The sequence below is a fragment of the Gallus gallus genome, chromosome 1, assembly GCF_016699485.2.
Source record: "Gallus gallus isolate bGalGal1 chromosome 1, bGalGal1.mat.broiler.GRCg7b, whole genome shotgun sequence".
Lineage (NCBI taxonomy): Eukaryota > Metazoa > Chordata > Aves > Galliformes > Phasianidae > Gallus > Gallus gallus.
In genome coordinates this window covers 112,079,856-112,100,853 of record NC_052532.1, presented here as the reverse complement: position 1 = coordinate 112,100,853, position 20,998 = coordinate 112,079,856, and the positions used below count along the sequence as shown (strand labels likewise).

General features: G+C 44.9%; 2 protein-coding genes and 1 long non-coding RNA gene across 19 annotated transcripts in view; 2 read left to right on the top strand and 1 right to left on the bottom strand.

The window, feature by feature from the left end:
• The window catches only part of NYX (nyctalopin), a 28,197-nt gene extending 21,640 nt beyond the window's left edge, over window positions 1-6,557 (top strand). The window contains exons 2-4 of one of the 4 annotated variants that reach the window (XM_416770.7): window positions 125-280; window positions 364-414; window positions 4,584-6,557. In XM_416770.7, the coding sequence (XP_416770.2) occupies window positions 393-414; window positions 4,584-5,983 (1,422 nt within the window). In that variant the 5' untranslated portion in view covers window positions 125-280; window positions 364-392 and the 3' untranslated portion in view covers window positions 5,984-6,557. Of the gene's footprint in view, window positions 1-124; window positions 440-4,583 lie in introns of all 4 variants that reach the window. The other 3 variants (XM_015301703.3, XM_015301694.3, XM_004934610.4) reach the window with 3 other exon arrangements.
• Window positions 6,558-12,941: 6,384 nt separating this feature from the next.
• Window positions 12,942-19,776, top strand: LOC121109949. Its single transcript, XR_005847091.1, has 2 exons — window positions 12,942-15,349; window positions 16,038-19,776. It is a non-coding gene; the product is annotated as an uncharacterized LOC121109949 (long non-coding RNA).
• CASK (calcium/calmodulin dependent serine protein kinase) overlaps window positions 18,726-20,998 on the bottom strand; it is a 195,396-nt gene continuing 193,123 nt past the window's right edge. For all 14 annotated transcript variants that reach the window (XM_015301649.4, XM_015301645.4, XM_025145956.3 and 11 more), the window contains one exon: window positions 18,726-20,159. In XM_015301649.4, coding sequence (XP_015157135.1) covers window positions 19,983-20,159 — 177 coding nt within the window. In that variant the 3' untranslated portion in view covers window positions 18,726-19,982. The remainder of the gene's footprint in view (window positions 20,160-20,998) is intronic.

The window sequence follows — 20,998 nt, the reverse complement described above, 5'->3', positions numbered from 1 at the left end:
GTAAGCCATGTCTGTAGGTGCTTTCTGTTGGGAATCGTAGCTTTGGCTGCTCGGTGTGATGCCATCATCTCTTGCCCGGGGAGGTGGCCAGTCCCTGACCATTGGTGATCTCTTCCCACCTCAGCCAGGAGCGCACCGTCAGCACAGCTGGAGGGAAGGAGAACCTGCAGGGTTGGCTGAGAAGGTGGATGGTGGAAGGAAGGCACCCGGCAGGGACGTGCGGAGTGCTTGGGACCGTCAGAAACCTCGTGCAAGAGGATCCTCTTCCTCAATCTTCTTAGTAAATATAGACCTGGCAGTGGGAAAATGATGCAGGCAAACAAGAGGGTGAAACCTGTCTCTGCTCTTCCCGTGTGCTTTTAGATCCCCCCAGTTTGCTTGCCAGACCTGAAATGCCACTAGTGAATAATCAAGGTAATGTTTGTCATCATTTTAAATGGTGAGTAGCACTCTTATTCTGCATTACCCAGTAGTGGGTTGAATGGATTGTTCTGTAGGTTAGATACTGAACTATTGCAAGCATTGCCTCTTCGCCCTTCTAAAATCTCTGGCAAACACTTTTTCGGTCTCTCATTCTTTCAAATTATAGTGTTACTTAAAAGAGCAAAAGAGATCATCCCTGGGTGGAATTTTTCTATTCCTTAATCTCACTGCTATTTGTTACCTTAATGCTGAATTCCATCCTTTTTTAAAAAAGAACAACACACATCTTATCTGCACGCTGTCAGTGAGTTGGAGGCATCATCAGCCGCTGCTCTGTCTGACAGTGTAAAAAGCAAAGAACATCCATTGTGGGGAGGGGGAAGGGCTAAGGACGGCAAGGTGGGATGTTTCATGCTGCATTGGTCGGAGGAAATCTGACTGTCAGGTGAGAGCGCTTTCCTGTGCTCGAAGGAGGGGGGATTTGGGAACACCTCCTTTGCATGAGAAAAAGGGAGAATGCAACAAAGGTGCTGAGGAGCTCCTCTGAGCTCCTGTTGCCTGGGGGATGTTTTCTAGTTGGCTGCTCCTCAAGCATTTGCTTTCCATGTACTGCACAGTGCAGAGTTACACTTGTAGTTCTTAGATGTGTGCCGTGAAATGCCACTAGCAGAAGACACAGATTTGGCTCTAAAATACTTTGTGCCTAAGGAGAACATGCTGGAAAATGGCTTGGGTGCAGACATCACCTTTATCAAGAGATTAGAGAGCAGGCAGGGAGGGGAAGGAAGGGATTTTGCTCATTTCTACACAGCACACAGTGCACACAGCTGCTGGGGGAGGTTTGCTCCAAAGGCCATAGATGGGACCAAGGTTGGAGTAGATGCAACTGAACGCTGAGCTCGCTTGGGACAGCCTCACATGTGGGGTAACCTACGCACATATGTCCCCCTGGATGTCATCCTGAGCCTATGTGAGGCTCTTGTTTCAGCAACAGTACTTCCATCAGCTGTTTCCAGACAGCCACCTGCAGCTAGACATTTGGGAACAGGCAAATCCTTAATCTGTCTGAACCTCAGTTTATGTAACAGCATCAAAAAAATGACATATGCCCCTGTTTGCACACAGTGATGTGGAATGGTGAAGAGGGGAGCAAAAGACACAGCCCCTATGCAAAGACAGAGCCAACTGAGGCCAGCACCTTGTCCCTGCTCTTGTCCCTAGGATCTTCATCCATTGCTTACCCAGTGCCCTGCTAAAGAGTCAGCAGAATGGTTTAGAAAAAAGGAAGAAGAGAATATGAAGAAATGCCAGATTGCATAAAATCCTTCCCACCTCTCCAAGTCCTTCCCTGTTTCTTCTTGAGTGTCCCTGTTCTGCTAATTCTCCAGTCAGCATAGCATGGCCAGGCTTGGTGGGACCTGATTCCAACAGAAGCCAGAGCTGAAGTCCTTCTGGGATGTGCCCTCCATTTACCTCAATCTGCCTTCTAGCCCAGTGACCAAGGGACAGGGTGGGGAGGCTTCTGGGTGGTGTCAATGGGCATCTGCTCCTAGTTGAAGAAACTTCAGGCACTGCAAACTGCCAGATATCATACCATGAGTGTTGCTTTCCAAAAGGATGAAGGGCAGAGCAAATGTTGCTCACAAAGACATTTGGTGTGTGCAGTAAAGCCTTGGGTACTGTGAAAATAACAAATGGATGCTTGCTGAAGGTGATTCTTGCACATCAACTCACGAGTCTCTCTTAATCAGGAACACAGCTTAATAAGGAACAAAGCTTAGTAAGGAATAAAGCTGTAGTGGGCCATCACTGTACTGCATGGTAGTAGGGGGAGGTGGTCCAGCTGCTGGGAGCCTCCCTTGGACAGTGAGACAGAGCATGGGGAGAAGTCCCTTCTTTGCCCTTTGGCTCCTGGGACTCACCAGGCACGCAGCAGCACTTGTGGTCCCTACAATGCTGTTAATAAAGGCGGTTGATGGAAAAGATGATATCATTTCTTGTGGAAAAATATATGAAAGGATTTTACTTCTCTGAGGGGCAATGAACAGCAGCAGAAAAAACACCATTTGGGTGAGAAGCAGGTAAGATGTGTCTTTGAGAAAGGTTACAAAGCCAGATCTGTAGTATTCAGTTCCTGCTCTCTAGTGAGTTCATGGCTTAGTCATCTTGCTGCTAGGAGTTTCCACAAGAAGCTCCAGTCTATGCTGGCTGATGTCTCTTGTTCCCTTTGTTCTTCTCTGATTTGTCCCCAGCAGCTTTCACCTTCTTGGACATCCACCCGCTTGGGACTAACTTGACAAGAAACCACACATCACTCAGGTGGCAGACTGATAAAATGACTGGAAGTGCCTCTTCCCACCAAACCCATGACACTATGGTGACCGTCTTGAGAATTAGCAAAACCGTAATGTCACACTGAGTGACGTGGTCTAGAGCTGTCACAGGCATGGGCTGATGGTTGGACTAGATGATCTTAGTGGTCTTTCCAACATGAATGGTTCTACGAGTCTGTGATCCTATGAATGGTACAGAGTATCTCATTTGTAGGGAGAGCACTAAGAAAGCATCTGAACAATATTGCCAAATTTGTCCTTCCTCATGTCTGTCTAATGGGACACAGCAGCACCCTTAGCAGGTGACAGATCCCCTTGCAGTGCTGCAGCAGCTCACAGCTTTGGTGGAGAAATGTAATATTGAATAAAAATAAAAGAAAGATGCAAAAAGCATGAACACTGACATCCTGCAGGCCGCTAACTGATCTCCCCAGCCTACTTCTGAAATAGAATCATAGAATCACAAAGGTTGGAAAAGACCTCCAAGATCATCCAGTCCAACCGTTCGCCCATCACCAATATTCCCTGCTAAACCATGTCTCTCAGTACAACATCTAAATGTTTCTTGAACACCTCCAGGGCTGGTGAATCCATCACCTCCCTGGGCAGTCTGTTCCAGCACCTGACCACACTTTCAGAGAAGTATTTCCTAACGTCCAACCTGAGTCTCCCCTGACACAAATTGAGGCCATTCCCTCTTGTCATATCTCTAGTTACATGGGAGAAGAGGTCGACCTTCATCTCACCACAACCTCCTTTCAGGTGGCTGTAGGGAGCGATAAGGTTTCTCTTGAGCCTTCTCCAATGGGAGATGGAACAATTCCAGTTCCCTCACCCGCTCCCAGTAAGAATTGTGATCCAGACCCCTCACAGCTTCACTGCCAGAGCTTCAATGTCTTTCTTGCAGTGAGGGGCCCAAAACTGAACACAGTATTCAAGGTGTGGCCTCACCAGAGCTGAGTGCAGAGGGATGATCACTTCCCTGCACCTGCTGGCAACACTATTTCTGATACAAGCCAGGATGCCAAGCCTTCTTGGCCACCTGGGCACACTGCTGGCTCATGTTCAGTTGAGCACCAATCAATACCCCCAGGTCTGTTTCCTCTACACAGTCTTCCATCCACTCTGCCCCAGAGCTGTAGTTGCCTGAGGTTGTTGTGGCCAAAGTGCAGGACACAGCACTTGGCCTTGTTGAACTTCATCCCATTGGCCTCAGTCCAGTGATCCAGTCTCTCCAGATCAACAGCGTACACTGACTGCCCTCCTCTGTTCTCCATCCAGAAATACTGCAGCCCCACAGTTGCTGTCCTTCAAAGCATCTCTGCAGGCTCCTGTGGCAAAGCCCTGTCCCCACCAGCTTGCAAAGACCAATTATGGGAATGCTGAGAAATCAGTGAGGCTGGAGGGAACTCTATGGGTCCATCTGGCCCAACCCTCACTCCAGCAGTGACATCCAGATCAGGGTGGCCAGGACCATGTCCATGTGGCTTCTGAAGATCTCCATGGAGGAGACTCCATAGCCTCTCTGGGCAACCTGCTCCAATCAGGCTGGATGATTTCCCCTCTTAGGGAAGAAAACTCCACAGAAAGGCTGCTGTAGAAAACTAACACTTTCCCAGAGGGTCTATAAACACAGCAGATTTCTAGGAATTGTTCACAAGTACTTCTTAGCACAGGCATACAAATACAGTGTGACAATTAGCCTGCCTAGAAGGGAGGTAGAGGCAGCATAATATTTCTTCTTGTGTCATAACTAGTATGTTTGCTAACGTCTCCTGTTTTTCTCTTCTCACACCTTCATGGGGTCGACACATTCCTTGCTGTCAGTCATCCTTTGGGTGCCCCATGTCCACGCGGTGTGGGCCTGCGTGCGGTCCTGCCCTGCCAACTGTGTGTGCACCCAGGAGCGGAGCTGCTCTGTCCTCTGTGACCGTGCCGGCCTGGGGCAGATCCCCAGTGAATTCCCCTGCGAAGCCTCCTCTATTAACCTGGACAAAAACAGCATCAAGTTCCTCTCTGAGAGGGCCTTCGGTACTTTGCCTTCCCTTAAATCCCTGTCCCTCAACCACAACAATATCTCCTTCATCACTCCGGGGGCTTTCAAAGGGCTGCCCAGTCTGACAGAGCTGAAGATGGCCCACAACGAGTACATCCGCTACCTGCACACACGGACATTCACTGCTCTCAGGCGGCTGGTCAAGTTGGACCTGGCGGACTGCAACCTCTTCAACATCCCAGACAGGATCTTCATTGAGCTGCCCTCTCTGCAGGAGCTTTTCTGCTTCCAGAACAACTTCCGAAGGATCCCAGGTGCCATTAGGGGCATGGAGAATCTGACCCATGTCTACCTGGAGAGAAACAGGATTGAAGCGGTGGCCTACAATTCCCTGCAGGGCCTGACCAAGCTGAAATACCTGAATCTGCAAGACAACAGGATAAATGTTGTTCATGAGCGAGCTTTTCAGGGCTGCCGAAAGATGGAGTACCTGTACCTGAATGACAATTTGATCAGTGAGCTTCCAGAAAATTCCTTTGATGGCCTGAGGTGCCTGAAAATGCTCAACCTAGGGGGAAATTTCCTCAGGAACGTTTCCAACACTTGGTTCAGGGACCTGGTGGAACTGGAGGTCCTCTACCTGGACCGCAACCGGATCAACTACATTGAGGAGGGGGCTTTTGAGAACCTCACCAGCCTGGTCTCCTTGCACTTGAACAGCAACAACCTGACGACCCTGCCCTTCTCTGTCTTCCAGCCTGTGTACTTCCTGGGGCGGCTGTACCTCTTCCGCAACCCCTGGGAGTGTGACTGCCGGATTGAATGGCTGAAGGAGTGGATGGAGAACTACAGACTTGTCAGGGACATTCCCTGTGCCTCCCCATCCTCTGTAGCTGGGATCGACCTAATGGACGTGCTCTACGATAGATCACCAGAAGGTTACTGTCTTGACCCCGTGGAGCTAAATGTCACATCCGACAGCCCGACCCCAAGCAGCAAGCCTTTCTCGACCACAGAGAGCAAGTTCAACAGCCTTATTTCTAAACTCTTGCTTCAGATGGGCCTTCCTGAAGAGGTGGCGAACACTACCGAAGTCTTCAGTAATGCTACACAACTGGATGGACTCGCTGATGGGGTTACTTCTGGCACAAGGGAAGACAGCAGCAAAGCCATCTCCTTCTCTTTCCACCTCCCAGCACTTCTTACAGTGGTTATTTTCCAGAGCAAGTAGTGCAAAGGCTGCCTGAAGCATGCATCCTGCTGGAGCATTTATTCTTTGTCCCTTCCTTGCTACAAAACATTGCTGGCCCTTTTAAACAGGAGGATGGTACCTGCAGAGGGTCTGGGGTGAGCATTGCGTTTTGGGTGTGATGTCAGATAGGGATTTTGTTCTTCTCCCTGCTATCCTGACACATCTGCAGGAAAACCAGAGACACCCATTTTTGTCAAAACAGTCTTCTCTGAGGAAAAGCTTTCAACACAACAGTTCACTCGTCCATGTCTGTTTCAAATGTTCAGTTCATTTTTCGATGAATATATTGTTTCAAGGAATATGCTGTTTTTATTTATAGGTTATTTCATGTCCTGATAACAGGAGCAGAATACGGCAATGACAAATGTAGACAGGCTGTACTGTACTGTTTTATATTTCTAGCAGTCATTAATATTTATCACACAATACTTATCATACATTACTTATTATATTGTGGTATACATGTTCATATAAAATGATAGGACATATATAATCCCTTATTACTACTAAAATGTCACAAAATCAGAATAAAAATGGAAATGCATTTAAACTACCCTTTCTAACATTTCCCTAAACCTTTGTTTTCTCCACCCTTGCCTTTTCACAAACAATTCAGGGCAAACATGAACTCCAGAGATCATAGAACCATAGATTGGTTTGGGCTGGAAGGTACCACAAAGCCCACCCACCACAACTCCTGCCGTGGGCAGGGCTGCCCCCTCCAGCTCAGGCTGCCCAGGGCTCCATCCAACCTGGCCTTGAGGTGTTGAAGATATCCATGGTCTGGTAGTCCTTGGCACATCCATTTCTGTCACACAACTGGTTTTGTTCATCTGCAGAGGGCAAGAAGGGTCAGTGCTGCTGTATGGTAGGACAGGGATCCTGTGGCTATCATGGAACCCAAGATCTGTAGGTGAGAGCCTGGTGTGATGTGGCACATCCATTAGCTCCCCATCCCCTGCTGCTTCTACATATCACACTCCAGTGGCCACTCAAAAACAGAAGCAAAGGACAGGACAACTGGAGATAGACTTTGGCCTCGGAACAACGTTGGGTGACATTGAAGGTTCATGCAAGGAACTTCTTCCAAAAGGGCTCAATGCCTTAGACTCATAGCGTCATAGAATATCCTGAGTTGAAAGGGACATGTAAGGATCACTGAGTCCATAAGGAGCATCAGCAAAGATACACTGGGCCAGGTCTTTGCCACTGGCCAGCCCAGAGTGGCTATGACCAGGAGCTGATCCCTTGGCCTCAAACAGTGCCAGCAGCTGAGCACATCAGGGGAACAACCCACAAAGTGTCCACAGACCTTGTAGCAAACTGCTGTGGTGAAAGCTGACATGAATTCAGACAAAATAACTGTGCACTCCTAATCTGCCACAGCAGCTGCTTCCTGAAATGGAAGCTCCTTTTTTTTCCCCCTGTCCGAGTATGCCCATACATTTTGCCACCGAAAAGGCTTCAGGACTTGCTCCTCAGGGCTGCCTGGTTTGGTGTGCAGAGCTCGTACAAAAAGATTTGCTGCTTTGTAATTAGCACCAGGAATTTCTAAGAGCAGTCAACACCAGGCAATCCCTGTCAGGATGGCCCCTCAGCTATCTGTAGTTAGACCACAGCTTTTTCCCTCAGTGAAGAAAGATGGCAGATGGTTTGATAAATGCCTGTTTGACCTGTTCCATGAACTAAATGCAATGAGTTTGGATTTCCAGGCTATTTATGAATCCATTAATCTTCTTAAACGCTAAATTCATCTCTGTATTATGAAAGGCTGTTTTTCAAACCCAGTCCAGCCAAATGCTGTAGAGGCGCATTATGTTAAGGATGCTTCCACAGGAGCAGTGCTTCATCCTGTCAGGAACGGTTTGTCAATAGGTTCAACACAGATGGTGGCACACTGGGAACAAAAGGTCATGTTTCACTTCCTATAGGATGGATGTTCGATGAGTGAATTGTTTTAAGACCCATACTTCCATTTTCTGTGCTGAAATGAATTAGAGCTGAGGATTGTCTTACTGCGTAATTGAAAGAGTATGGCTTTCAAGTTAATTATTGCTTCAGATATGCTTCTTTATCTGCAAGAATGGCAGATAGATTAGAGCTGAATGTGAAATGCCTGAAAATGGCAGAGAATCCTCTGTGAAGTAAAGGACAAGGAGAGTGTCTGTGATACACTGTAGCATTGCCATAGAATTATAGACTCAGGGGATCATAGAATCACAGAATCACCAAGGTTGGAAAAGACCTCCAAGATCTAGTCCAACCATCCATCAATCACCAATATTCTCCACTCACCATGTCCCTCAGTACATCTACACAGCTCTTGAACACTTAGAGGGACCGTGACTCAACCATCCCTGTTTCCATGTCTCACCACTCTTTCACAGAAGAATTTGTTCCTAATATCCAACCTGAACCTCTACTGGTGAGACTTGATGCCATTCCTTCTCATCCTATTTATGTTACCTGGAAGAAGAGGCTGACCCTCACCTTGCCACAGCCTCCCTTCAGGTGGTTGTAGAGAGTGATAAGGTCTCCCCTGAGCCTCCTCTTCTCCAGACTGAACAATCCCAGCTCCCTCAGCTGCTCCTCCTAAGACCTGTGCTACAGACCCCTCACCACTTTTGTTGCTCTTCTCTGGACATGCTCCAGGGCCTCCATGTCTTTCTTGTACTGAGGGGCCCAAAACTGAACACAGCACTCAAAGTGTGGCCTCAGCAGAGCTGAATACAGGGGTGATCATCTCCCTGCTCCTGCTGGCTGTACTATTTCGGATACAAGCCAGGATGCTGTTGGTCTTCTTGACTCACGTTCAGCTGAGAGTCAACCAACACCCCCAGATCTTCTTCCTCTGCACAGCCTTGCAGTCACTGCCCCAAGCCTGTAGCACTGCCTGGGGTTGTTGTGGCCAAAGTGCAGGACTCAGTGTTTGGTCTTGCTGAACTTCATCCCATTGGCCTCAGCCCAGCTATCCAGCCTGTCCAGGTCCCTCTGTAGGGCCTTCCTTCCCCCAGGCAGGTTGACACTTTCTCCCAACTTGGTGCCATCTGCAAACTTACTGTGGGTGCACCCCTTGCAGGTCATCAGTAAAGATATTGAACAGGACAGGCCCTAGTATCAACCCTTGGAGAACACCACATATAACCAGTTGCCGGCTGGATTTAACTGCATTCAGCACCACTCTCTGGGCCTGGCCATGCAGCCAGTTCTTTACCCTGCAAAGAGTGTGCTTGTCCAGGTCATGGGCTGCCAGCTTCTGCAGGAGAGCACTGTGGGAGACACCAGGTCTGGAGCTGTTCAGTTCTGGGCCAGTGACTCTAGGCACGAATAATTTAGACATATTGTATATCCTGGAGTGCTTGCCCCAGGAAGCATCTCCTTGTGGGTCTGCAATTCAACTACAGCTGCCGAGAAAATGCATGCCACACATAATGGCTTCCAGCTTCCCTGCAATATTGGAAACAGCCCTTGCTCCCTCCAGCTCTGAAATCCTGCTTGTGCCTCAGAGTCCTTGAGAGATCAGCAGTGTGCATTGCTAGCAGTATGGAGTAGCTGGCAAGTGAGCCCTCTGGCTTCACCAGCAGAAGCCTGTGAGTCTGTGCATGACACTTCCCCTTCCTTCCCTCTCCTTCATCTTGCTTCATCCCCATAGCTCTCTGTGCTCAGCTTGAGCATCGCCTTCGGCCTGCGCTTACCTGGAGCAGAAGCTTCCCAGGCAGGACAGCAAAATGTTGCCACTCAAATCCTGAGAGGACTTCCAGTATCATGAAAGCTTGAGTTGGACTCCAAGTGCCCGGTTCATTGTGCCATGAGCCTTGTTTCTGAGGTCATAGCAAAGAGTTGGTTTCACTGATCATATGGGTAGATACAATACATAACATACACATGGGTGGACACAACCCATAACTGATCTTAAGTTATTCTCAAATTCTCAATTAGAAAACAAGATGTAGTAGGGATCTGCCTTTTGAATGAATACTCTGTCTTTTCTACTTCTTGATGGACAGATATTCAGAATGTTCTATTTGCTATTCTGCTTATTTCGTGGAGTCTTACTGTGTCTTTCTGCTTTGGCAAGAGACGTGAAGTTGAGGGCAAGAAGAATCACTGTAATGATAACTATTGCTAGAATGACAGAAAATGCCCTCCAGCTGACATGGAGCCTCACTGCCAGTTTTGAAGTGTGCGTTAAGTATTCAGCTAATTCTTGGCTTGATGACATCTTGCTATTAGCTCTTAAAGAAATTAAATCTTGAAATTGGTGTTTTCCCTTGATAATTGTTGTGATCACAAACTCAAGAGGAGCTAAATCAACTGAGATAAAGTGGCTTTCTCTAGAAAATTGTTATTCCTCCTCTGCATTATATGAAGCCTTGTAAGGAAGTAGCCTGCCATGGTCACTGCTGCCCTAGTGAGAACTTCATAGGAAGGGCTGGTTTGGGTAAGAAAAAAACATTTTCTAGTTACATTAAACACATCTTTTTAAATGCCCACTTTATTAGAGTCAAGATAGAGAGTCAAGAGTTTGTTGCACTAACACTAATAATATAAATATAAATCCCTCCTCTCTTCTTGCCTGCTGTCCAAATCTGGTAGGGACCCATGGGATCTAGTGAGTGTAAATGCCAAAACCTCCAGAAGAGTTTTATAAGAGTTTTATAGAAAATATCATCCATGGAACAAAGACAAGGAATTAAAGGAAAAAGAAAAGCATCACAAGTAGTATTTTAAAGAAAAGTGTGTTGTTAATGTTTAAGCATAACAAAATAATCTCAGTATGTAAAAGTCAGGTCTAAAAGAAACTGTATCAAGGGACACTATGGAGCAGCCAACTGTTGGACAAAGTCTTGCGTGAGTTTTAGATTTACATTGTGAAGAATCATCTGTGGGTGAGAACCTCAGCATACACAAGACCTGCCTCAATAGGTCCTTCACTCGGAACAAAACAGGTCTTCTAAACTGCAATCTCAAAAATAAAATGAGTACAAATATGGCAAATACCAGAAACTTCTCAACAGACTAGATTGTAACCAAAGCCTGATTTTGTTGACCCCGTGGTTAGCCTGTCTGATCTCGAACGCTGTGGTTAGTCACAGCCTTGAATGCAAAAAGTTCATTACTTCTGCAGTTTTTTCTCACTTTGACCTTCACCACATCCTTTGATTTTTATTATACTCCCCTCTTAATTTCTCTCTCTTCTAAAGATTGATTTAAAGCCTTCATATAAAACATAAAGCTTATATTCCCCACAAAGAATCCCAGTGCATTTAAAAAAGACCTAAAAACTTCCATTCATTTTATTACACTTCCTCATCCCGCACTTTACTTTGTGTGGACACCCCACTTGCTTTTTGGATTAAGAGAGAATTTCATTTAGCCCTCATTCAGCTTCTAAGAGCAGGACAGGGAGTGGTGAGTTGACCTGTGACTGAGACCAGCTTAAGCTGTCCTTCTGCAGCCCACAAACCATCTCTTAGCCTCCTGCAACTGTTTGCTCCCCTTCCAAGCTGCTTCTGCTGGCACCTCTGTTAAACTGCTGCAGTGGGGCTGTGCTTGAAGTTGAATTTCTGATTCACACTGAGTGAACTACTCATGCCCCTATGGGCCTGGTGAAAAGGTGCAGGAAGAGCTGTTCTTTAATCTGTGGCACCCAAATAAATAAACAGTTGCATTTAAGAAGCACTTAAGTGTTTCTGTAAATAGGCCCCACACTATAGTTAAAGTCACTGTAAAATGCTCTTATCCCGGGACTACTATCATTAGTTCTACTTACTGCAGACAGGTCATTTTGAAGATTGCATTTCTGCAGCTCTTCTACCTCCTCCCACATCTTCCCGGCACCAGGACATGAGCAGTCTCTGAGTTGGTAAAAGCACTCGGCTGCCCTGATTGAAAGGATGAGCAAGAAATGAACATCCAGCAACTGCTAAGACCTGACTGCATACTATGAAAATGACTATGGGGAATATCTGGCTTCAGCTGGAACAAAGTCAAGCTTTTAACCCATACCCAGTCTAATAAAAATTAGGAGGGTATTTCTTCCCCAGCACACTGCGCTGTGGTTGTGTGAGACCACGACATGAAGCAGCGGTTGCGTGGGGTCCCTTGGGATGTTCATCCTGACACAGCCCTGACCTGTCCCGTAGCCCAGAGGCAGCAGAGGTCTCAGGAGGGCTGTTGTTCACACATCTCCTGGGTTAATACAGGCATTGCACAGCTGTGTGATATCTGGGCAGGAACTGCTGCTTCTCACAACCTGATGCCTAATGCCCCTCCTGGGTGCTCACTGCAGGAGCTGAGTGGCTCAAGGGACAGAGGAGGCCAGGCGGTGAGGTACGGGAGGTGAGATACCAGAAGACCAGATACATCCTGTGCTGCATCAAAGGAGGGGTGGCCAGCTGGGAGAGGGTGGGGATTGTCTGCCTCTGCTCTGCTCTCATTAGGCCCCACTTGTAGTACTGCATCCGGGTCTGAGGCCCCCAGCATAAGGAAGACTTAGAGCTGTTGGAGCAGGTCCAGAGGAGGCCATGAAGATGATCAGAGGGCTGGAGCACTTCTACGAAGAAAAGTTGAGGGAGCTGAAGTTGTTCAGCCTGGAGAAGGATCTGGGGAGACCTCAGTGCTGCCTTCCGTTCCTTAAAAGGAGCTTATAAGCAGTAGGGAGACTGACTTCTTACACAGTCTGGCAGTGATAGGACAAGGGGGAGTGGTTTTAACTAACAAAGGGGAGATTTAGGTTAGCTGTTATGGGGAAATTCTTTCCCCAGAGGGCAGTGAGACGCTGACACAGCTGCCCAGAGAAGCTGTGGTGCCCCATCCCTGGAGGTGCTCAAGGCCAGGTTGGATGGGGCCCTGGGCAGCCTGAGCTGGTGGGAGGTAGCCCTGCCCATGGCAGGGGTTGGGGCGGGGTGGGCTTTGAGGTCCCTTCCAACCCAAACCATTCTGTGATTCTGTGATCTGCCAAGTGCTTGCTCCAGATCTGGGTGGGTACTGGGAACTCTGCAGAACATGCCTGTAGCTGAAAGGATGTGGACTGTGGGCAGGCAAAGCTTCTCCATACTTGCAGACACAGGAATACTGGGGAGGCAGAAGGAGAGGCTGAGGGAGGCTCTGGCAGGCATGAGAGGCTCTGGCAGGCATATTGTGTTGTATAATTATAAAAATATAAAAACATATAGAAAATTAAACTATTGAAAGGTAACTTTATCATATATTCTTATTACAATACTGCAATATAGACATATTGTACTGGTGGTGATGGTATAGCTTGAGCAAGCAGAATTCAACAGTTATGCTTAGAGAGGGGGATGGGGATTTCCCAGGCTGGCCTTTAAAACAAATTGTATTGGCCAAATGCTCTGGACTAGATAGATTTCCAAAACAATGTCAGGTTATGTTACATTTGTAAAGTCTTAACAGCAGTAAAACCATTAATCTGTGTGTGACTTCACATGATTTTATGCTAAAGCATATAAAGCTTTACAAATGCAACAAATATTTTAAACATTGAACTGAAGATTCCAATATAAAGTTTCAACAGGCTGGTGTTTATGGCGAAATCAACCAATGAAAACCACCAGGGTCTCAAGGGGACTCTGCACTCAGACTCATGGCTTTCCCCAAAGCATTCCCCATAGAATGCAAACTTCCCTGTGCAGCAGCTACTGAGATTTGTCCATTCTGGAAAAGGCCAGGCTCTTCTTCAGGAGACAACAGACACCAGTCGCTGAGCTCTGATGCCTGAGCCCATTGGATTTAGCCCTATTTAATCCCCTTTGAGCAGTAACACAAACCTTTCCACATTTCTGGTTTCCATACACAACCAAGAGTAGAGTTTGTGTAACTCTAGGTGGACAGACTCTGATTGCTGTCTCAATCCCTCCCTCAAAGAGGGAGTGATCTCTCTCTTCTAAACTAATTGTTTAAATGATGAAAACCAGATAAAGATGTGGAAAACATTTGAATAACCGGAATGAAAGTCAAAGCTTCTTGGAATTACTGAGAGTCCCCTCATTGCCTTTGATGAATAAATATCCCACTGATGGAGTACTCTGAATTACAGACAGGCGAAAAGCACTGAGCTGAGTAACACACAGAAGAAATCAAAAGCTTTCTCCACTCTGCCTCTGGTCTTGCAGATTTAAAATCACAGATCATAAGCCGATAATATGGGCAGAGCAGAGCCCTCTGACTCCAGCAATGAAACCATTTGGAGGCAGATGTGGGCAGAGCAGTTGTTCAAGCTACTCCAAGAAACCGAGGCATTTTCCTGGGATCTCTTTCCTTCTCCTCTTGCAACATTCAGGAAAATACGCTAATGGCTTTACTGAAACACTTGTTTTGATAAGTGAAAAATACTTTAGGACAGTCATCATGACTGGCTAACTTGTGAGCTTTTGAGACAAATGGGTTTTTTATGCATTATAGTGCTCATGTGTATGCATCTTTTTTTCTAATGTCAAATGAAAAGAAGTTTTGGAAATTTTCAGTCAACAGAAAACAAGACAGTGGAATTTATCTTCTTTTGCTTACTGGACAACTTCATAAACCTTTTTGGTAGAGCTGTTTTTTTTTTTTTTTGTTACATCTACCCCAGTAAACACAAATGGGTGTAAGACACAGTGAGGAGATGTTTAGACATCTAAGACATTGAATTTAGTGAAAAGGGACTGAGTTTAAAAAGGAACTAAAAAAACCCAAACAAACACAACACCTTAATTTCTGCCTATCTAGGATGGACTGTTTTGGATTCAGTATTATGTGCTGCAACACTACTGCAAACTGTAACATCTCCATTTTTTCATATAATATATTCTACAAAATTACTAATCAAACTCTCCCCACCTCCCTCTGGTTAATATGGAGATTAATCATCAAATGCCTTTTGTGATAAGGATAGCAAGTATTACAAAGGTGAATGATGTTAGGAAATGCATTAAGTTTGATAATGTGAAACCACCCACTCCGTCCTCTCACTCACTCAGAGATGAACTCCAGAATAACCCAGTTCTGCTGTTCTGCATCTATGTGAACTTCCTCCACACATTCAGTGGATTACTGCAATAGCAGATCTGGGCATGGGTTGAGCTGACCCCGCTCTGCTGTGTCTCTTTTAAAAGTTGGCTCATTCCTTGTTTCTTTGACTGTGACCTTCAGCACAATCCACATACTGCCTCTGCTTTTCTCAAGGCTTGCCCCACTACCACAGCCATTTTGTGAAGAAGTGGAAGAGAAGTCTCCATCTGGATGGCTGGACATGGAGGAAAACAGACTCATGTTTCAGCTTCAAGATGAATTATACTTCAAAGCAAACTGCTACCAGCTCAGTTAACTTACACAACACAGGTACAGGCTCAAGTCATGTATTAATCATAAGAACATAGAGATGTGGCTCAATTTATTTTGCTTGTTTCTAATATTCCCATACAACAGAACACGTGACTGTGCATATACATGCACCATTTTATTTTTTCTTAGAAAGAAAAGGGTAAAACTACATGAGATCAATTTCCTCACTGTCTAGAATATTAACCGAAGTCTCAGTTAAATACATCTATCTCCCACATAAGAACTAATTATTTATGTATTTTTCCAAATATTCATTTCAGTGATGGTATTCTGAAATAATTTCCTTAGAGCTAAGGACAAGAATGGAAGAAATACTGAATTCAGTTTGTACTACTGGCTCCAGTACCTGGTTACAAAACATCCACCCCCCTTCAATGCTGCTTAAGCTCTTACGTCTCACCTTCTGTTTGTCCTTTCAAAATCAACTGGGTAACCTTGCTAGTGATGTCTCTGAAGTAAGTAGTGATCTTTGCACTCAGAACCTGGTAGTGCTGCATATTTATCAACCAAAATTAAATAAAAAGATGGAATAATAAAGTTTTACGGGTAAGATCAAAAATGTCCCTCTGATTTTCAACAGCTGCATGGCAGTGGCCAGGATCATCTAAATTAAGTTACCATTTCAGTACAATAATCTTGCCACTCTGAGACATGGAATAACCTAGGGTACTTCTATTATGTCCAGGGAAGCGGAGGTTAATGAACATTTATTGGACCAACTTAAGACCCTGAAATCATAGGCATCAGTCAGAATGAGGAAGCATACTGGTAAGATCAAGTTTTCTTTACAAATCTATGAGCTCCTGTACAACAATAAAGTATAAAGGGGGCAAACAGAAATATTTGTTTCTTCCCAATCCCAGGGCTGCTTCTGAGGTCACATGCAGCATAAATTTAGAGGAGTCCAAGAGGCACTCTGTGCAGTGATATTTACAACACTAGGAGGCCCTTCTCCAGTTGGAAGATGGAAAAAAAGAGATTCTAACATTAGTTCTGCGCCTTCATAAGCCTTCCCCACATGAGCAAAACTATCTGCTGAATTTATAGCAGCTTTTTGTCTTCTATTTACCACACAAATAACCCAGGTGCACCAATGGGGTTTAGGCAGGAGGCTGGGAGATGTGGGTGGGGCAAACTGTGGGCTTCCTCTAAGCTGTCTGTAACTGTGCTGAAACTGCTTCAAGGAGCTCAGGAGCTGTGTGGCTGGGCTTTCCTGGGTGTATTGTAAGCGAATCTCTTGCTGCCTAAGGTTCCTACAAGGAACACAGTCTCTGGTGAAGCAGTAATGCTAACTGATGTGCCTTATTGTGTCCAGGTTTGGGGCCCCCAATACAAGAGAGACAGGGAACTGTTACAGAGGGTCCAGAGGAGGGCCACAAAGATGATCAGAGGGCTGGAGCACCTCCCCTACGAAGACAGGCTGAGGGAGCTGGGCTTGTTCAGTCTGGAGAAGGGAAGGCTGTGGGATGACCTCTTTGCAGCCTTTCAGTACCTAAAGAGAGCCTGCAAACAGGAGGAGAGCCAACTCTTTACAGGGGTAGATAATAGCAGGACAAGGAGAAATGGTTTTAAGTTGAAGGAGGGAAGAGTTAGGTTGGATGTCAGGGGGAAGTTCTTTACTATGAGAGTGGTGAGGTGCTGGCACAGGCAGCCCAGGGAGGTTGTGATGCCCCATCCCTGGAGGTGCTGAAGGCCAGGTTGGATGGGGCCCTGGGCAGCCTGGTCTAGTAGAGGCTGGTGGTTTTGCATGCGGCAGGAGGGTTGGAGCTTCATGATCCTTGAGGTCCCTTCCAACCCAAACCATTCTATGATTCTGTTATTCCAGTTTTTGACTCTTGATAAAAGGCTATACAGTGGGAATTGAAGACACAAAGATTTCCAAGGCAGTCTTTTTACAGTGTAATATTAACTGAATTGTAGCTCCACTTAGGAGAAGAAAAGTATATTAATTCTATTCAATCACTACTCATGTCATCTACATAAGGCAGAAGCACCCTCAGGGGCTTTATGAGTTTTCTTTCCTTACAGGCTGGATATACAGAATCTTCAAGAAATTCACATGACCAGAGCTAAAAGTTTGCAGTCAAAACATTTATGGTGAGCTGAATCCCAATTATCACATCTACCTTACTTGTTTAGTGTCGTAAACAGTTGAGATGAAGAATGTGTCACTGAAGTCAAATACCAGTGCTTACCAGGTAAGTTTGTATTTCTAGCATCAGAAACACTCCACCGCGTGGCTCTCAGTAGACCTTCTTGTCTTTGTACTTTACTGGGATAAGAAGTGGTTGAGAATGAATGAAGCCATCACCTGGATGAGCTGAGTCAGTGTGCAGTGCTACCACTGCAACAGTTGATCTACAAGAACACCTGCTAGGATGCATCCAGAACTAAAATGACACAACAAGACTACTTGAAAAATGATTTTTTATGCTCAACACAGCTTGCACCCATCCCCTTTTAGAGGGGCTAAATTCAGAACAGGTGAGCAGCTGCTATCAGTCTGATTGGTTCCCTCTTGTTGTCTGGCTTCCTTATGCCAGGCCCACACAGACCATTTCTCATTGTTTTGCTTCCAGTCCTCCACACAGTGTACATTCAAGGGATGTAGTTATGGTACTTGTTTTGGGACTAGGGCATGGAACTGTGAATCCAGTCATGGCATAAATGAGCTCTGCATCAGAGTAAAGCTATGGATGGAGTTTCCCAGCTGTGCTGTGAGGGCTGCACAAAGGAAACACGCTGCCTGGATTAGCTGGAGCCTTACAAGAAGAATAGATTTGGCCACCTGACCCGCAGGAGTAGGCAGGAGAAAATGAGCAGCTTTTGCACTTGCTGATTATTGCCCTGATGATAAAGAGAATATTTTCTGATGACAGAAAAAAATCTGATTACAGGAAACGTGGTCCCACACAGCTGAAACAGCCTACAGATAATTACGGCTCATAGTTCAACTTAAGGACAAATCCATTGAGAACACTGTGTAATTTTAACATAAATACTGAACTTCATACTATGAAACAGCGCAGCCAACAGAGCTTTTAACACAAACCGTGCTAAGGAACATTTCTGACACCTAGAAAGAAGCTGTAACGCTTGCTTCTGTTAAGCATTTTCAGGAAGAACGTAAACCATCTGGGCTGGTGAGGGCAGGAAAAAGGGAAACAAAACATAAGGTCAGCACATTTAATTACTTTTTCTTCCTCGGCTCTGCTCTGACTCTAAGCTGTGCTCGGAAAGGCTAAGCAGAGCCTCTGTGCTCCTCCGCCAGGGCCTTCACTGAACAGACTTCAAGAAACCTTTTCTCGCTGCGAGAGGCACTGATTTGTTCTTGGAACTCCCTGCGATGAAATGAAGGACCAAAAGCATTCGGTTGTTGAACACATAAAAGGAAGTATATTTAAAATAAAAAAACTTGGTCAGACTGTAGCGTCAATTACCATTTTGAAGGAATTTACAGGGCTGTTTTAGATGAGTCTTTTGGAATAGTCAAGTTTACCGCAATGCCTAAACTGGTTTCTTCATTGCACAGTATTTTCTTTTAAAATGTGTGCATTTTTAAACAATTACATACATATTAAAAATCAGCATTTCTTTGCTTAAACTTAATTAAAACGTTAATACTCTCAGACAACACAGATCTGAAATGGTGAAACCAGTAACTGCCCCCTCCCACCTTACAACAAATTAAATTGAGACAAAATTACAAACACGTTTCACTACATGATTATTATTAATAAAAATCAGTTTTCTTTTTTTTTCTTTTTTTTTTATAAAGTTGCCCAAAATGCAAGGGATGTGCATAGGTTTACAACTTAGTCAGAATAATATTTCACTTTATTCCCTTGGGTACGTTTTCCCATGAACGGAATGTACTTTGCTGTAGATTACAGTTTTTTTTTTCAACACAGATACACCAACGGCATGAACGCTTGCGACTGTCCACATGCATTAAGAGTCAAGACCCAATTGCAAATTCCTAACAGAAGTTTTACAGAGTTCTTCAAAGAGACAGTATCACATTATCTGGATGTTACACAAAAGTACTTAAAAATACTACCCTAAAAAAAAAAAAAAGCAAAAAAAAAAAAAAAAGCAAAGAAAGGCCTTTAAAATTTATGAATTTGTTTCGTAACCACTAGGCTGATTATTTCAAATAAATAAAGGAAAGTATTCTGATCCACAAAATCAGACTCTAAAAAGAATGTAGTGTTCCACCCCCAAGTTAAGGTAACAGAATCATATTATTATTACTATTAAAATAGATTATAGAAAGCAGCATCTATTTTGTGCAGTTTTTAGGGGCCCTTGAAATAAAAAGCTATGATTTCCAAAAATATAACATTCCAAAGGACTGAATAATACATACATTTAAAGATACACTTTATTAAATTTTAGGAGAAATGATTAAAAAAAAAGATACTGTCTCTTTAAATTAGTGTTTAATTTTTCTTTTTTCCCCTCCTCCTATCTATTAGGACATGACAATAATTATAAATTTAGGTCACACTACATCTAGGTAGTCTCTAGGGGCCAAGACCTGCTGACACAAGGTCAATAACGAAGAGGTTTTCCATGTATGAGGTGGTTCCCAGTAACGCCAGGCTTTGTAAATGATCTCGCGTGCGGCCTAATAGACCCAGGAGACCGGCACCCACTGCGACGCTGTACAAACGAGCTCAATGGCTTCCTCCAGGTGCCTGATTGTTTCATCGATTTCATTGTTGATAATGGTTAGGTCAAAGTAGTGTGCATATGTTCTCTGTAAGATTTCAGACTCCTTTTGCAGGCGCTGAAGAGATTCGTCCTAGTCAGTGAGGAGAAAAGGAAATGGGAGAGGTAAGTTGGATCGTTTCCTTTACTTCTATGACAGCTTTCTAGCTGTTGCTTACAGAGAAGAAAGCAGGCAAAAAAGCAAAAGTGGTCTAGAGACCCTGCCTAATCTCCTGGAAATTATGAGGAAGAAATTACACAGTTTCTGTCTTGAAGCTGACATTCAAACACAAGTCATTTATTGACGTTATTTGAGACAAAAGACAAGTCTAGAACTAAAAAGGCAAGGATGAAAGCTAATAAAAGCTGCACAGACATGGAGCTAAAAAGACCATACATGAGTTAAACAAACAAAGTGCACAAATTCAAGCTACGTGGCCTATGTCCAGGTAAGAGCACAAGAAACAGGACAGGGTATTTTGTCAAATATCAGCTGTTCCCAGTTTTGGTAACAATTCACTGTTCAACATCAGCCTTCTGGGTTTACTTTCTTTAACCACCATTTGCTGATGAGGAAGTTCTCACTCCATGTTGCCCAGCAGTTCCTATTTCAGTATTTCCTATATCACTTCTGGCATCTCTTAGCTTGTTGTACTGAAGACCCAACCCCACAGTTCACACTTGAGAAGGGTCAGCCACCACAGGGTCAGCACTTCCCCTGGCTTTGTCTCCATTCCTCATGGGATCAGCTGTTGCCAGTCCGGTAGGTGCTATGCCTAATTCTTCGTAGCTAGCAAAGCTATCGTAGTGGGTTTGCTAGCTGGGCCTGCATTTCTGAGAGACTGCAAAAGGCTTTCCTCTAGGGTCCTGCAGTGATTGTTTTATATGCCCGAATTCCCTTCCTGCAAATTCCCTACAAAATTAAAAGAATCA